The sequence below is a fragment of the Nothobranchius furzeri genome, chromosome 1 (assembly GCF_043380555.1).
Source record: "Nothobranchius furzeri strain GRZ-AD chromosome 1, NfurGRZ-RIMD1, whole genome shotgun sequence".
Classification (NCBI taxonomy): Eukaryota; Metazoa; Chordata; class Actinopteri; order Cyprinodontiformes; family Nothobranchiidae; genus Nothobranchius; species Nothobranchius furzeri.
In genome coordinates this window covers 78,261,642-78,279,789 of record NC_091741.1, presented here as the reverse complement: position 1 = coordinate 78,279,789, position 18,148 = coordinate 78,261,642, and the positions used below count along the sequence as shown (strand labels likewise).

Below are 18,148 nucleotides of genomic sequence, written 5' to 3'. Positions count from 1 at the left end.
ACACGGAAAAAAAAAAGAAAAAAAAAAAGAAAATCGTCCTCCGCATTTGACCCATTCCCGTAAAGGAGAAGTGAGCTGCAGACATTGCTGCGCTTTGGAATTATTAACTCCCCAATCCAACCCTTGAAAGCTGGTGTCAAGCAGGTAGGTATTAGGTTCCAGGGAGGTCTTTGGTATGACCTGACTGGGATTTGAATGCCAATCTCCCAGTGCCAGGGTGGACACCCTACCACTATGCCACTGAGCTGGTAAAAGAGGCTACATGTATTTTTTTATAAAAGGACGTCATGGTGAGAAACAAACTTCTCACTTTATGTATCACTTTTTAAAGCACACAAATCAGTTTACAGAAATCCCTATGACCATCACAAACACAGGCAAGTCAGGCGAAGTGCCTTGCACAAGCACACAACAGCAGGACTCCCAAGAAGGAGCTGAGATAAAACTGGCAACCCTCCGATTACTGGACAACCAGCTCTATCTTCTGAGATGCTGCTGGCTTGAGCATTATTTTGGACAAACACTGAGTGTACAGTTCCTGTGTGCATGAGTCCCACTCTCACAGCAGGCAAATGACTTATTACATGAGAGAATGCAAGGTGCACTCTGTTTTAAATAGCCTCTTTTGTTCATGAAAGCAGAGCAGTGCTTGCAGGTTTTGAGAAGAAAAACTGTAATGTAATTTGACAAAATTACCTCTGTGGACAGGGACATAGCTGTCCTACTAAGCTAACCTTATTTCATTTGTATATTTGAAGACACTGTTGCTGTGTTTTCTAAAGCCATCCAGATTGCAGCAAGCTTAGAGGCTCAAGTTTGTCTGAGGCTCCTTGTGAGACCAACAGCAATAACAAATTCACAATATTTAATATAAACAAAAGTTAAATAATAAATGACCTGCAGTGGTAATGTGTCTTGGCCAAGGACATAACGACTAACAAAGAGGAAGCCTTGGTTTGAACAAGCAACCCACTGATTATATTTATATATTTATTTTGTTTTTTCTTCATGCAATGTTTGTAAAGGAAAAGTTAAATCCAATAAAAAAAATTAAGAACCGACTGTTTCATGATTGAATTTTATATGATGCAATATACTCATAGCCTAATCAGGTTGTGTTTCATATTTTCACAAAGTAACTAAGTAATTAAGTAACTAATTACTTTTTAAAATAAGTAATTAATAAAGTAACAGGATTACTTTTTGGAGAAAGTAATCAGTAATTAGTAATGAATTACTTTTTCCAAGTAACTTGACCAAAACTGATCATGGTTTAGGGGAAGGATGCAGAAAGCTGTCTCAGAGATTTCAGCTGTCTGTTAACTCAATTAGGAACATACTGAGGAAATGGAAGATCACTGACACAGATCAAGTTAAAGGGGACAAATAATGCAGTTTATCAGCAATCTAAAACACAGCTTTGAATTTCTAAGAAGCATAAGAAATTTTCTTGTGGCTTTCATCTGTCCCAGGAGCCCTGATACAGGCCATTCTAACCCCCCTAAATCAGCCTTGCTGCGAAGAGAGCTGTTTACCCCTCCCACTTGGCCAGGACATGAATATGCTAATGAGTTGCTTGCTGATTGGTTGGTTTAAACCAGAAGAACGCATACACTGGAGATTGCAGATTGGAGGAGGAAGGGCTCCACACTGTGATGTTTTTATGAGAGGTTTCTCAGAAAATACGTTTTTCTCTGGCTTTTTAAAACTCTAATTTACATATACAGTAGGTCACACATGGCTTTTACTTTTTGGCATGCTACTTTTGACCACCCAAGATGTCTTTATTCACAAACAAGAAAAAGTTGGTTTAGATTCTTTGTCCCCTTTAAGGCTCAAAGTGGCAGACCGAGAAAAATCAGATAAACAGAAGTGAAGAATGGTGAGAACAGTCAGAGTCAACCCAGAGACCATCACCAAAGACCTACAACATCCTCTTGCTGCAGATGGAGTCACCCATCTTGATCAGCGACAGGGAAGGCTGTTGTTGGTTTAGTGTCCAGGAAACAGCAGATAACGTCTCAGCTAGCAGAAGCTAACTGTTAACATTAGCAGCTCCACCACACCGCAGAACTCCTTCAGGCTTGAGTTATTTGTGGAGATAAAGCATCAAAGTTGCAGTGCAAACAGAGTCCGTGATAGAGTCCCATTGCTGTTACTCAATCAGAGGCGATATGTCTAAATATCAGGAAGTAAGACTCCAAATCCAGCTCTCCTCTGATCTGGCAATCTTCCAGATCCTAAAACAGGTGCACCAGGGCTTTTTGTACGCAGAGTACGACTTACAAGACATTCATTCCTACTAGACCTTTGCAAATGTATTGATTAAACAAGGGAATTGCACCTTTAATAAAGGTGTATACATGTAAATGCACATGTACTTTTTTTTTACCAGTGTAATTGAAGATATGTGCTCTGAGTAGACTCTTGCAAACAATATTATTTTTGAATAAGGAGAAGAATTTTTTATGTTTTAACCATTTAGTCAGACTCATTGGTACAAATACATCTTCATTTATTTCACATACATTTTTTCTTTTGTTCTTTTAGTTTACACAATCTAAATGATTTTACAACAAAATGAAGAACTACCACAACAAAGTCCAAATTTCCTACAGGGAAAATTATGCAAATGTTACTTAAGTAAATTGACACATGTGGTTTGCCAACCAGCAAAAGTACAGTTAAAGTAATAAAAAGACAAAAATAGGACAAAAATGTGGTTCATGTAGATACTTCAAACAATATTAGGCCATCTTCTGAATGATGCTGAAGGACTGAGTTTTGCAAAATCATTAACATTTTCATAAATATTTTCCCTCTAGGTGTATTAGTAAACAATATATGATTATTAATATCCAAATAGCATTCAGGAACGGGGACATAAAATCAACCATAAAAGCCCTTCCTAAATCAGTGGAAACTTCAAGTTTCAATAATGTTCTTGCTGAAAATCAGGGGTTACAATTTTGGCTAATGCATCCAATGAATATTGCTATGAATAGTTATCTTGAATGAATATGCACTTACATGTACATAATGAAGCATTGGGTAAACATAGTACTGAAATAAAGAAAAATTATCTCTTTCATCAACTTGTTCAGTGAATAAGCATGGCGCAGGACTAAACAAAGTAGGTTAATAGCTTAGATACAAATTTGTACTGTACATTGTTTAGCTGAGTCTGTAATCAACCCAAAACCAAGGGCCTCTTTTTGGGCATACAAATTTGTAAGAGATATTACATAACACCTTTTTTTCTTCAGGTATCCACAGTGACTAATGTGTCCATTGCTCATCCAAGAAGCTGCCAACTGGCATTTATGTAAGAGTTGTAGTCTGTCACTTTTGCAACACTGTATCTAAGATTCATATCAAGAGCCACATATTTAGGGTACTTTCATTTAGTTGAGTTACCCTAAAGTTTCCGTTACCAGTTCTATCTTCTTTTCAAAAAATACAATTGACTGTACTTCGTATGTTTCCTCAATCCCATCTTCGTTTGTCTCTTCTTTACTTTCTCAATAAATGTTCATATATATATATATTTATATTTATAAAAAACTCACATCATCTTCATGTTAAAACGACGTGGACCAGCTTGTCCCTCTGCTGAATCAACATTGGTGCCGTTGGACTTGGACCGAGGTACATATTCAACATCTATGTTGTTTTTATGCTTTCCTTTTCCTCTGCTCCAAACAAAAAGGAGCAGGAAGCAAAACAAGACCACTCCCAAGAAAGTGAAACAACCCATAGCTGTGGACACTAAAATAGTTTTTAGGTCCAAACCAAGGCTCACGCTTGCTGTTCCATTGGCAGTGGTATTACTGGGATCTGTGTAGTACTGGGTCCTGTTGGCATACAGCGATCCGAGACTTTTCACCGCCAATGAAGCCATCAAGGTATCATTTCCAGCAGTGTTTGAGGCAAGGCAAACATACACTCCACTGTCTTGCATCTCAGCTGATTTAATCTCTAGTGTGCCATTGTTGTGCAACATCATCCTTCCATGGCTTCTGCCAGTCAGCTTCCGACCTCGTGGAGACACCCAAGACACAGTGGGTCGTGGAGTTCCATCAGCACTGCATCGCAACATGGCTGGCTGGCCCTCGTCTGCTGTGTAAGTCTGTGTTTTGTTTTCACGAATTTTTGGCTTGGTACAGGTCACATAATAAGACAGCAGAGTCTCCTTAAATTCCTTAAATGGGCGTCCACGTATCCCCTCAGGTGTGCTGCATTCTGGCTGTGAGTCTCCAAAGAAGATGGAGTGTTTCTTCTGTAGAATCCACATGAGACGACAGTCGCACACTAAGGGGTTGTGGTCAATCAGAAGAACCTCCAGAGCTTCAGGAGACTGAAACACTCCCTTTTCCAATGTATCCAGTCGATTGTGAGAGACATTGAGGACTTTGAGATCCCGCAGACCTTGAAATGCATATGGTTCAATAGTGAAGAGTTGAGCTCCAACCAGATGCAACTCCCGCAGCCGAACAAGTTCCAAGAGCATGCCTCCTTCAATGTGTCTGATGCGGTTGTAGGACAGGTTGAGGTGTGTCAGGTAGGGCAGGTGCTTAAGCGCTTGATAAGGGAAAGAGGACAGGTTGGTATTAGTTATAAACAAAGTTGTCAGATTTAGTCCGTGAAGAGTATTTGCTGGCACACGGTCTAATGAAGGCCAGTTGTCAATGTCTAAATGTCGCAGCCGGAACAGCTTTTTGAACGAGTATGGATGCAAAGTGCTGATAGTGAGGTAACGTAGGTGGAGACTGATCAAGTTGTGCAAGTGGGAAAGGGCCTCAGTGGGTACAAATGTGAGGTTGCATCTTTCCAAGGTTAGTGTCTCCAAACTTAAAAGTCCACTAAATGCACTGGGAGTAATATATACCAGATCATTATCACCCACTTCCAAAACCTTCAGATTATGTAGGTCTTGAAACATATAATCCAGAAGGATGACAATCTTGTTGTCACTTATATCCAGTCGAGTGAGATTTGTTAGTGCTGTGAAGACACCCAGAGGGATGAGCTTTATACGGTTGCTCTTAAGACTCAGTGAGTGCATGTTAAACAGGGTGTTAAAAGCTCCAGGCTCAACGTAGCTGATAACATTTCCACTGAGGTCAAGTTCCTCAAGCCCAGGAAAGGCAATAAAGTCATCGGGGTTAATCATTGTCATCTTGTTTTTACTCAAGTCCAGGATCCTGGTCTCAGTTGGGATGCCATCAGGGATGGTGGACATGCGTTTGCGATGACAGACAACTGCCTTGGTCTGCGCTGAACACTCGCAGCGTGACGGACATCCCAAGGTAGAACCCACGAAAGCAGCCACAAAAGCCAGTCCCAGGAATGGCTGCCATGATGAGACGACTGTGTGCAGCATGACTTTGCTCATACAGTCCACCATTCTGTCACGGTTCTGCCAATAAAGAAGAGAGAGAAAAATACAATGAGTGACTTGTATCTATGCTATTCTAAAAGGAATAGAAAATATAAATTTCATGAAAAGTCCATTATCGAGCAAATGTGCACAGGTTATTTTATTAGTATTTGACAACCACTTAAAATGTATTTAAACAAAAACAACTTGATCTTCAAACATTTTCCAAATGAAATGATACATTCTTCCTTTTTCATTTCTCCAAATGCAATAGCATTTATGTTCCTTTTTTGTTTGAACGAACAAAAAATCCCAAACCAACAGCAGCAACCAAGAACATTTATTCCCTGACTGTCCCATTTGGGCAATTCTAAAGGAATAATGTCCAGTTTGGTTGCTCAGTTCCACTGGCTTTTAAAATTCATGACCACAAAGTAAAACAACAGAATTGTGATGCATTAAATACAGCATGTACAGACTACTGGTCAGGTTCTGATCAGAACCTTTCCTGTTAAGCAGGCAGAAAATCCACAGAAATACTGCAGTTGATTTGATTTTAATTGGAGTCAACAGAGTCAGGCAATCATGGGTCAGATTGTTTATAAGTGTCTCTCTCCCAGCCACACCAAGTGGACGCCCACTGGCCATGTTTGATTTCAAATTATTTACCAACTAATTATACCCACTACTCCAATGCAGAGTAAATAAAATGATGCAAAATGATAAATCGAATGAGGAGATCTCAGAAATGTTGTCATTAAAAAGATCACCGAGACAGACATGGTTTTATGTACTTTAGAAGCTTTTACAAAAATCATTTCATTGTAGCTTGGAGGGGTATTAGAACTTTACTTGTGTTTGGTTAACAATTCCACACATTAACATTGGCTTAACATGTTATTTACACACTAAACATGAAATTCCATTATAGTGATTGACTGTGAACTCGGCATTCTGTTTACCCTCAGTATATGAAGTCATAATGCTGGCAAATTGTTGGTTGTAAACATTTTGCGATGCATTTATCTAGGTTTGCACACTGCGGAACCTCACAAAGCACTCATTTCACCCAAGCAGTTTGAGGATTTAGATAACAACCTGGCCTTTGTGCTGTCAGCCAATAAAAAAACACTTGTGAAACTAGCCTGACTCAATCTTCTCTGGAAAGGTTTTCTTACTGTGTTTGATGTGGCCCCCGGGCACAGCTACTGCTACTCATTGCACATAATGTAATTCCTTCACACATTGAAAAGCTTTTCTGTGTTGGGGTTATTAGGAGCGAACAATTAGTAAGCTTCAACTTACTTTTGGATTCTTCAATAAATTCTGTAAATATGGGAATATTTACTGATTTATTAATTAATTAAGATATTCTTAGATATACGGGGCACCATTCCCCTTTTACCGGGGAAAAATTGAATCCAAAACTCTTATCAGTCTTTCTTGAAGTTCGTAGAACCCTCGGAGCAGAGACTTCTCTTCGACACAACAAAGCTACTGGACACAAAAATCTGAATTTTATAACATTTAATTAACAATTTGTCAAATGAATAAACAGTGGAATAGATGAATAATAACCGTGTGATATGATTGAAGATGGATGTGTTTGTATGTGATGGAGGATGTATGAATGGGGTCCTTTGTTCTCACAAAGGAGTAGTGTGTGTGTGTGTGTGTGTGTGTGTGTGTGTGTGCGTGTGTATGGATTCAAAATGGAGTCTTGAATACAAGATGGCTGACCCCTTTGTCTGGCTAAAGTGTGGGTGGCAACTTGCACTTTAACTTCCAAAGCACTTAGAATCAGTAGTAACTTAACCTTAAATCACTCAAAACATTTCAAAAGATCATGAAACAACACAAAAGATTAATCACAAATTAATATCTTTTAGTTTCAGCCTGGCCATGACAGAAACCATTTTAAGATACCAAACAATGATCAATAAGCAGTTTATTCTTTCAAAATGACCCGACGGACGTGTTTGGGACGAAAGAGGAAAACACGAAGCTACTTTTTAAGCAATAGCGCGATTTTATTGCTTATTCTGGACTATAGAGGAAACGGGAGAAGAAAAGGAGAGAAAAAAATGAGTTTTCTGATCACCAAAGCAGCAAGGCGTCCCCCGCTGTTATGACTTGACGGTTCTCCGTGTTTCTCCGCAGTTTCCAGCGTCATCCGTCGGTTTGATGCTTTCTCCGTTGTTTGGCGTTCACGAGTGTTTCTCCACGGGCTGGACAGAGACAGCAAAGTTTCTTTCTGTGCTGAGTTATAACTTACAGCGTGCTTGATGGAGTTGTTGCTTTCCTCCGCAGTTCTGTGTCCTCAAACATCAGCTGGAGGGGAGCAGAAACGAGCAGATCTGATGGGCTTGCAGTTTAGTTTCCAGCAGTTCCGTGGGCTCCACTTGTGCACTTAGAGCTTCCGCGTGCTCAAGGGAGTCGGAGCGTTGACAAGCGTGTCCTTACCGCCAGGTATCCTGGGCAAAAGAACGAGGATTCTTTGTCTCTGCTGAAGATTTATGGTCTTAGTTCGCGGGAAAAGCTCCACGGCTTCCCGCACATGCGCAGAACGTGTTTCTGGTACTAGGCGGTGACGTCATCACAATGCTTCCGTGTGCAAAGCATCATGGGAAATGAAGTTTCTTGGCGCTGATGTGATTATTTGCTTTTCAGAGCAATTTAAGCACAGTCATTTTGGAGAAAATCACTGCATAGTAATTTCCTCATGAGGTCAGACCCTCAACATTCCCCCTTTTGGTTTCGGGGATCGCGCCCAAAGCTCGATCGTCGGAAGCACAGATGGGTTTGTTCCTCATGAACGTAGGTCGACTTGATTGTCGGAAGCACAGGTGGGTTTGTCCCTTAGGACGTTGGTCTCCTTGGACGCCTTTGTCTTTGGTCTTTGTCTTGGATCCTGGCGCCTTTGGTCTTTGTCTTTGTCAGGCACAAAGAGGATAGGAAACGGGATAGTCCCCAACGCGCATAACGAGAAGAAGCCACTCACGCAGGTGGTACGCAATGATGATGTCGTCCATGCGAGAGGTAGTAGTGTAGAAGGAGGAAGGTCGGTGGGCGGTTAACTCCACGAGTGGACACAAAGGCATCTCACCGCCGGCCATACAGTTCAGTTTATGGAGCACGCGGTGATGTACGAGGTCCATAGTTCGCAAACGCGCATTGACCTATGTGGTCCCAAGATTCCCCCCTTTGTTGGTCCAAAGGGTGGATCAGGACAGTCTTTGGGCTAAAACAAGGACCATAAAACTAAGAGGTACTACAATGTGCTGGTGCGTCAGACAGAGTCATTGACAGACTGAGCTGGGCCGGCACATAACCACTAGTCAATATGTGACCAAGTAAGAAACAAAAATACAGAAAACCCAAAAAAAAAAAAAACATGTAACATATAACATCCAAGAAAATTCATAGCAACCTTGAGGTCTCATAAAATACATTCTTAGGTCATACATTCAGTGTGTAGCTTATAAAGAATGTGACATAATGCAACACTCAGATAAAAATGTGAGGTAGACTAAAGTGAGAACTACTCTTAGGGTTACAAAATAATAAAGAAAATGTTGCTCACCCCCTTTAGACAGGTGTGGTACATTCACGCTTGGATTCTCCCCGAACGCGGTCACGAGGCACACCGTAGGTGAGCAAGTGCATCTTATCTTGGAGTTTCTTAACACGCCTGTAGGCGGAATAAGCTATCACGGCCGTGATGAGCCATCCCATCCCCAGGGCGACCAATGTGCAGATTAAGGTGGTATAATCTGTGTCAATGTAGCGTCTTGGGCGTCAAAGTAAGTTCACGCGGGTTTTGTGTGAACTTAACAAATTTGGTTCCTTCAATCAGTAATTGTTGGTCAATTTCTAAATCGAAGGCAAAGTTATAACCCTGGAAAGTGTCCATGATCTCAATCTCTGAGTCATGCTGTTCGAGGTTGAGGTGATGGAGTGTCAGGTTTCTAGTTCAAAGTGGAAATGCCTACCGTCCTTTCAAATACCAATGTTCAGCATCGACCTAAACCTATAGATGTGAGGTGTCACAATTATGGGAACGTTTAACAGGAAACCGAGTTCTAATTTTTTTTAACGTGAATGGGCATTGCACTACTTAGGCTGTACGCTAGGTGGATTTGTGAAAGGTGCACAGTAGAGGGGTAGCAGCTGTCAAGCTATCTTTGAGCAGGTCCAGTGGTACCAAGTACGGGGAAATACGACTTTCAACCAAGCTGTCCAGCGTGGAACTTACTTCCCTGAGCAGGTCCTGCATCAAATCTCTCACCACTCGTGTGTACACAATATCCTGAGGTATGGTTTCAGACAAAGTCTTGATTGCACGTAGAGATTCATTAATCAGAGCAGAATGTAGGTTGACAGTTACAAGAGTACCCTGTAAGGTTTTAGTAAGTACTTCCTGTTAGCGTTCTAGGAGGAGTTTCTCTTGGTTAGTGAAAATGACGGCGGGGGGGGGCTTGGTTCTTTGTCGGTTAGTACATGTTAGTGGGTTAAACGTGCACTTCCCCCCTTTTCCATTCCCATGCATAGAACTATGTAGCGACTACGTCTACCTCCTGCGGGGAGTCTGGTCTCTGTACCCGCGGGGATGGTTTGACGTAGGGTTTGATTTGGTTTGCATGCACCCATTTGTAGACAGGCTCCTGTCTCGCTTTGGTGATGCGTAACCTGTATGCAACTGGAGAGAGTTTTGCCACGATCTCAAATGGTCCTGACCAGCGGGGCAGGAACTTCTTAGCTTTGCGTGCCGGTTGGGCGAACCGAAAGTAGAATACTTTGTCACCCACCTCGTATTCGCGGCTGGTTGTCTTTTGGTCGTAGTAGGCCTTAGCGCCTTCTACGTTGGTCTCCAGTTTCTTCTGAGCGTGCGCGAACGTAGCTCTGAGGTGTGTTTTCAAGTCTGCCACATACTGATGAGCGGTATAGGCGGTGGCAACACTGACATCCTCTGGGTGATACAGGAGGTGCAGTGGTAGAGTCATCAGTCTGCCGGTCATCATCTCAAAGGGCGTAACCCCAGTGGATCGCTGTGGAGTGGACCGTATGGCCATCAGGACCAGAGGGAGCTTGACGTCCCAGTCCTTCCCAGTGGAGCAGACGTACTTTTTGAGCATAGAGACGACCGTGCGGTTCATCCGTTCGACCTGTCCGGATGACTGTGGGTGATAGGGGAGGTGGAATCTCACTTCCACTCCCAAAAGTTCAAACAGGGACGTCATTACACTGGATGTGAAATGAGTTCCTCGGTCAGAGTCAATGCAGAGTGGAAGTCCCCATCGACTGAAAACGTGGTTAATCAGCAGTACAGCGGTTGTGACGGCTGTATCGTTTGGCGCTGGAAGGCACTCAACCCACTTTGTGAAACTGCAAGTTACAGTTAGCATATATTTGTTTCCTCTTGCCGATTTGGGAACCGGTCCAACCCAGTCGATCTGCAGGTGGGACCAAGGGAAGGTTATTCCCCTGCGTTGCAGTGGTGCTCTAGCAAGCGGCTGGGAGGGTTGAAACTGGGCACAGATGAGGCAGCCTTGGACATAGCTGTGTACATCCTTGGACATCGATGGCCAATATGCTACTTCTGTCAGTGACGCGAGGGTAGCTTTTGTTCCGCGGTGACCTCCAACCGGAGTGTCGTGGGCGTAGGCAAGCATCACTCCCCTGTGGTCGAGTGGAACAACCCAGCGCGGCGGGCTGTGATCGTCACGTATGTAAACTAACAAATCGTTTTGTAGTTTCAGATGCGCGAGTTGACGATGCAGGGTTACCAAATCTCGGCTTGCGCCAGTAGGTGGTGACGGTTGATTAGACATCGGGCCCTTTTGGAGAAGCTCGCGGATGAGCTTCAGGTCAGGATCTTGTTCCTGCATGGTGACTAGGTCCGCATCATGTGGTTGTCTGCCTAGAAACACGGGTACCCCAACGTTCTGAGGTTCGTCTGCCTGTTTAGCATGGCGACGAGTAATCGCGCAGACCTCGTGAACGGCCTTGGGTGGAAGCCACTCGTCTTTGAATTCCCAGCAGGTTCCCTGGTCAGCACCGAGCTTAGCAAGGCGGTCAGCTTCGTCATTACCATCTTTCTCTGGACCTATGGTCCTGGAGTGACCTTTGACCTTTTTCCAGTAGACCATTATGCCTTTCTCAGTGGTGAGCAGATCACACGCTAGGAATAACTCCGAGTGTTTCACGTCTCTGTTCCTGGCGTTTTTCATGTGATTCTCCTTCCACATGGGGAAGTGAGAGATGAAGCTGTGTCTAGCGTAGTTTGAATCAGAGCAAAGGACGATTTGAGTGATGTCCAAGGCTGCCGCCTGCTGGAGGGTTATCAACACTGCAGCAATTTCGGCGTACTGACTAGACTTTTGGCCCAACCGGTAGTGATTTGGTTGCTTAGTGTCACAGTCCACCCAAACGACTCCAACCCCAGCACGGAGCTGGCCTTCGTGAAGATAGGCACATCCGTCAGTGTAAACTTTCGGAAGCCCTTGGCAAACATTCTCATCAAAGTAGCGATGATTGTATGCGGTTGGGTAGACTGCGGCAGGTGTGTCCAGGGGGCCCATGACGGAGTCAGAGTCACAGTGCTGGCAGCCTGCTAGCCCTTGTCCTAGCGCTAGCTTGGTGTTCTGACCATACTTGACCTCAATGTTGTATCCTTGGAGCACCATCATCCACGTCGCAATGCGGCTGTTTGACACTCTTCCTTCGCGCAGACGCTGGCTGTTTAGGAAGGTGACAGGCTGATGACACGTTTCAATGATCACTTTCTGTCCACCGATGTAACTACGAAAGTGTTCGACAGCCCAGACTGTAGAGAGGAGAGCTCTCTCGCAGTCTGAGAACTGGAGTTCCACCTTGCTCAGAGGCTTGCTGGCGTATGCCATAACTCTCATGTCCTGATCGTGTTTCTGCTTCAAAGCAGCGCTCAGGCAGTGAGAGGAGAAAGTAGCCTCTATGTAGAACTTTTTATCCTTGTCTGGGTAAGCCAGACAGGGTGCGGACGCCAACTTCTGTTTTAGGAACTGGAAGGAGAGTTCTTGGGGTCTGTCCCACACGAAAGGTGTGTCGTTCCGAAGCAGCTCAGTGAGGGGCCTCGCTGTTTCAGCGTACTCCTCAATGAACTGTCTGGAGTAGTTGCAGACTCCGAGGAAGCTCCTGAGTTCAGTCAGATTAGCTGGGGCTTTGATGTCCTGAATGGCTCTAATGCGTCCCGCTTGGGGCTCGACTCCATTAGGGCCAACCAGCAGTCCAACATACTCCACTTTGGTTCGACACCACTGTCCCTTGAGAATCGCCAATTTAGCTCCGGCGTCAGCGAGCTGTTGCAGCACATGACGGAGCTCAGCCAGGTGCTCCTCGAAGGTTCGACTCCTCATCAAGATGTCATCGACATATATGAGGTTCCCTCTGGAAGAAGCATCTGACATGGCTTTGTGGAGGAAGATGTTGAACTCAGCAGGTGAGTTAGAGTAGCCAAAGGGGCAGCGGTTCCAAGTATATTGGCGATTTCCAAAGGAGAAAGCCAGCTTATACTGGTCCGCCGGCTCAACCTTCATGGTCCAGAAGCCGTTGGCTACGTCAACCGTAGAGAAGAAACGAGCATCTCTGACTCTGGCTAGCTCCTGATCTAAATGGATCATAGGCCACCTGGAGAGAGGTACTTGTTTGTTCAGTGCACGATAGTCTATGGTGAGACGCCATTTCCCAGTCGGTTTCAGAACCGGCCAGATGGGAGAGTTGTAAGTGGAGTTACACTCTCTGATGATGTTTTTCTCCTTCAGCTGATCGAGGATCTCCTGGATCGACTCATAAGCAGCGAGGGGAATCTTGTACTGACGTACAAAAGTAGGAGGGGCATTCGGGTTCGTCGGAATGCGAACCGTGTGCAGGTTTGTGAGTCCACAGTCCAGGGAGTCCCTGGATAAGATGGACTGAAACTCATAGAACAGGCTTCTAAGCGCTGCTCTCTGCTCCTCTGACTCCAGCGCATCCGCTTTGTCAAGCTGCTGGCTGACTTCGGCCTCGAAGCCGTCATAAGGTTCAGAGGAGGAGGGTCTCTGGTGTTCCGGGCTTTCAACCGGTGACTCAGAGGGTTGAGTATTTATTGCAAAAACCGTTAGACACTGACCGCTGTCAGTATCTAAGGTTGCACTGCAAATGGGTTCCTTAGGAAGGGCTTCATGCCGCTTGATGGTAATCATTTGTGAAGGGAAAGTACTGAATGTGTCTGCACCAACCTGTCTGTCGTTCAAGAACAACGGAAGTTGTCCGATCACGGGGACTGAAAGTTCAAAGTCATGGAATGAGCTATCTATCAGCATGCCCAAGGGCTTTCCTGCCGGCATGTGGATAGGACTCTGGGTCGGATTTTCGACCAACAAGTACGCAGAACGATTGTTCAGCTCCAAGAGTGGCGTGCCACAGACGGCTAAGTTGAGCTCCAAGAAGTGTGGTGATGGCTGGAAGAAGGCCTGTGTGCCTGGCAGCTTCTGATGCTTCATCAGAGTCAGACGAACAGGCACTCCTTTGACCTGTGGGGGCAGAACCGTGCTGGCCTCAACCACTGCACGGCAGGCCTGTGGAATGGTCTGACCGGACAGCAAGTGTTCAGGGCCTTCTGAGCCAGGCTCAGAGGATGGTGTGGCCCGGGCCCAAAGGACTTGATTGCAAGTGTCCAGCTGGGCACCTAGTCGAACCAGCAGATCTGCTCCAATGAGTGCAGGTGGATCAAGCTGTGGCATGACGCTGAATGTATGTGTGAACTGTCTTGCTCCAAGTTGGATAGTCAGAGAGCAGACCTCTGGCGCTTTCAGGAGCCTCTGCGGCCAAGTAGGTGACAAGAGCCGATGGCTACGTGTCACACTGACCAGAAGGGGGTCCTTCTGACGCAGGTGTTCAAACGTCTGCTGGCTGATGGCTGACTTTTCAGACCAAAGAGCAAGGCGAGCATCTGAGATGTGGGTGCAGTTGATGGTAAGACCACCAACTATGTGTGGTGCATATGGCTGCAGGCTGACGTTCTTCAGCGAGCAGAGAAAAGATGAATGTGTGCGGAACGGAGTTCCAGGAGCGGTTTCATGCCTTTGCAGGCGGACATCGTCTGTGGGAGCCGTAGGGAGGGGCATGACCTTGGAACAAGGGTTTTGCGGCTCACTTATGCTGACCTCAAGAATGGAGGATGGTCGGCTGCTATCTGGGTTCCAGGGCTTAGGTGTGTCCACCTGGGCCCACAGTTGACCCTTCTGGCAGTCGATGAGGGGAGCTAGACGTTCAAGCAGGTCCTGACCAATGAGAAGTGGTTCAGTGTCTAGCTGGCAGACATAAAACGGGTGAACCAGAGTCATGTCTTGGAAGGTGATATCCAGCCACGCCCGGTGAGTGATACACTCCCGGGTCTGGGTGTAGCTGGTGATTTTCAGGTCACAAGGTTCAACCTGGACTGGTTTCCCGAGCGACCGCATGGTGTCAGACACGCGATGGAACAATGTGGAGCACATCAGGGTGATTTCTGAGCCGGTATCCAGCAGAGCATCAACTTGTATGCATCCACCTAGATTGGTGCTACAGTACAAACGGCGAGCATGATCATGGTTTGTTAAGTCACCAAGGAACTTCAGAAATTTAGTATCTGGTTTCTCTGGGGGGTAGATTTCAGGAGACTCCTGTGGTCTACCAGTAGTGTTTCCCCAACTGATCAGGTAAGTCCTGGCCACGCTGGGGAGTTGAGCCACGCCTAGTCATGCGGACGTTGGCTCTGAGTCTGGCTTCTTAGAAGCAGACTTTGGTGCAGGGGTCTCATCTGCAGATCTCAGCTGTTCCTTCTGTTTAGCTAGGAACTGCTGAAACATCTCCTGGAGGTCGGCTTTGGTCAAGTACTCACCTGCGGACTTGTGTTCGGGACCTACCTGTGGGCGGCGCTCCTTAAACCTTCCACTGTTCCGACCTGCCTGCCGTTGGTTTTGGTTGGGCCACTTCCTGTCTGATTGTCCAGACCTAGGCGGCCAATCAGCACCCCCCTTCCCCTGTTGAGGAGATTGGGACTGCTCTCGCGGTTTAACAGGTCTAGGTTTAGCAGATTTTGGCTTAGTGGGTGGAGCTTCTGTGCCTTCAAGCTCCAAACGCGGCTCGGCGTCGGGAGCTAGGTGCATGACGCGGTGATGTGCGTCAGGCTTTTGGGGCTTTCCGCCGGCTTCCCAAGCCTGTTGAGCGTATCTCCTAATCTCCTGAGTTGTCAGTTTTTTCATCCGACAATACATTGAGACTTCGGAGCGAACACACTCGTGCAGGTTGTGAATGAACAGGGATCTGAAGGCAGGGTCTTCCTCGAGCCCAGGGCCGTTTCGACCTTGGAAATAAGCACTTTTGAGTCGGCGATAATACTCTCTGGGGGGTTCGTTCCTCCCGTGTTTGATGGAGAAGGCCCCCATTGTAGCTGACACAGAGTCTGCATACGTGGCGTATTCATCTCTCAACGCTCGGCAGAGCGAGGAGTACCGATCTCGAATGTCAGGTGGTAGAGTTTCCATGAAACCATGCACCGTTCTAGATGTGGTTTTCCAAATTAGCTTGAGCTTTTCCCTTGAAGAGGGTGCTGGAAGATCAAGCAGACAACGTTCTATCTCCCTGAGATAATCGTCGACATTGGATTCATTGGTGTTAGGATCAAAGCGTTCTATGTCTTTAGCTAGCGATTCAATTTGACGTACACGGAGCCCTGACTCACGGTACGGCGCGTCATCCTCTGACTCTGACCCACGGTCTGTCTCAGAGAGTGCTGGATATCGCTGGTGTGCTCTGGGCTCCCAATGTTGACTCCTGGGGCCCAAATCGGGGTCCGGCATGTTGTGGCGGGCTGCTGGCACGTCACGTGGGTGTCTTGGGAGGTCCTCCTCCCGGAGCACGTCTGCGAAGTGCAGCCTGCGTCTTTCAACTGGGGCTTCTGCGTAATACGCTCTGTCCGGGTACGGACTGGCGTATGATGCTTGGTCATGCAGCTGGTTATCGGCATGCCGAATACCGGAGTAGCTAGGATGGGTGGATGGTTGAGGTGCAGCTTGGGGTGCATAACCCCAATCGGCACCTTGCACCCTTCGTGGACTGGGGGAGCGGTCTAAATAGAGGTGCCGCTCGGCTGGTCGGCTTCTCACTAATTGAGAAGGCCGTGAAGATGAGGGTGGAGGTCCAACCTGGGGTTCGAGGGCGAACTGCCCTCGGCCCCTAGATGGTCCTGAATGCCCTATAGTGTGTGTAGGGAACGGGGCCGAAGGTTGGAACAGATGAGCTTCATCTCTCCCCTGCGGCGTGCGTCCGTCCAGAGAGTCCTGGTGTTTCCCCCCTTCCCACTGTCTGTTGTCATCAGTAGAGGGGGGCGGGGTCTCCTCCCCATCTTCCCCAGAATCGGTGCGGGTGTCGTCTTCCTCGATCAGCCTTCCATTTCGCTGTTTTTCAGCTAGCATACTCTGGAGGTTCATGATCTTCTGACCACGTTGGAGTCCTCTCTGATAGAGGATCAGGGCTAACTTAGCTAAGTGAACCTGGATTGGTTTTGTACCATCCGGGTTTTCTATTTGATCAATTACAGCTTCTAGCTCGACGCTACGCTGTTCTTCAGTGAAATCCCTAGAAGGGTAGTCGGGTTCTCGAGCAACCGCGACCAGTTTGGACAATATTTGTCCAGAAAGTAGGCCAGGTTCATAGTCGTGGGCCGCAGCGCCACCTGGTTGCTGGGAGTTGGTCAGGTCACTACTCTGTCCCTCCATTTTAACAACCGAACCAAAAATAGCCTAGTAGAGCTTCTGCAGATAGCTCAAGCTGCACCTTTTGGGCAGCAACTGCTAGCTTTGTAGCAGAAAAACACTAAATTAACCTTTGTGCGCACAGGTTTTAGCGTTTTAAGATTGCACGGAATGCCGTGACTGACGCTTAAAATACTATTCCTTTCAGTATTTTAGCAAAAGCTGGTGCGTTGCCGTAGCAACGTCTTACAACACTTGCAGTGTTAAATATGCTAGTTATTCCTTCAGAATATTAGCAAACAGGGTGTTATCAGTCTTTGAGTGAAGGTTTCAGTTAGTTACAATAGCCACTGTGAGTTAAAGTCGCTAAATTAGCAGTTAATTTTAGCCTAAAAGGGTTAGTCAGAATTACTTACACGCTGCACCTTTAATGAGGAACTGAATTTTAACCTAAAAGGTTAGCCAGAATTAATTACACGTTGCACCTTTAAGGAAAAACTGAATTTTAACCTAAAAGGTTAGCCAGAATTAATTACACGTTGCACCTTTAAGGAAAAGCTGAATTTTAACCTAAAAGGTTAGCCAGAATTAATTACACGTTGCACCTTTAAGGAAAAAACTGAATTTTTAACCTAAAAGTCAACCAGAATTAATTTACACGTTGCACCTTTAAAGAAGCACTGAGTTACTGGTGAGAGTTCGATGCAGCTTCCTGCTCAGCGAAATCAGCACCACTCTGTTGCTGGTTCAAGGCTGAACAACTGATTATTTTTAATTCAAGCTCTTTGGATTTATTTGTTTGTTTGTGCCGGATAGAAAGTCTCTGTGTATCCAAGCCTCACACGGGGCACCAATAAAATGTTGGGGTTATTAGGAGCGAACAATTAGTAAGCTTCAACTTACTTTTGGATTCTTCAATAAATTCTGTAAATATGGGAATATTTACTGATTTATTAATTAATTAAGATATTCTTAGATATACGGGGCACCATTCCCCTTTTACCGGGGAAAAATT

General features: G+C 45.7%; 2 protein-coding genes across 6 annotated transcripts in view; both read right to left on the bottom strand.

Moving 5' to 3' along the window:
- Positions 1–18,148, bottom strand: part of LOC139069653 (uncharacterized) — an 816,187-nt gene that overhangs the window by 75,167 nt on the left and 722,872 nt on the right. The gene's annotated exons all lie outside the window — the stretch shown is intronic.
- Positions 2,499–18,148, bottom strand: part of lingo2 (leucine rich repeat and Ig domain containing 2) — a 327,190-nt gene continuing 311,540 nt past the window's right edge. For all 5 annotated transcript variants that reach the window (XM_070550375.1, XM_070550376.1, XM_070550372.1 and 2 more), the window contains one exon: positions 2,499–5,419. In XM_070550375.1, coding sequence (XP_070406476.1) covers positions 3,566–5,407 — 1,842 coding nt within the window. In that variant the 5' untranslated portion in view covers positions 5,408–5,419 and the 3' untranslated portion in view covers positions 2,499–3,565. The remainder of the gene's footprint in view (positions 5,420–18,148) is intronic.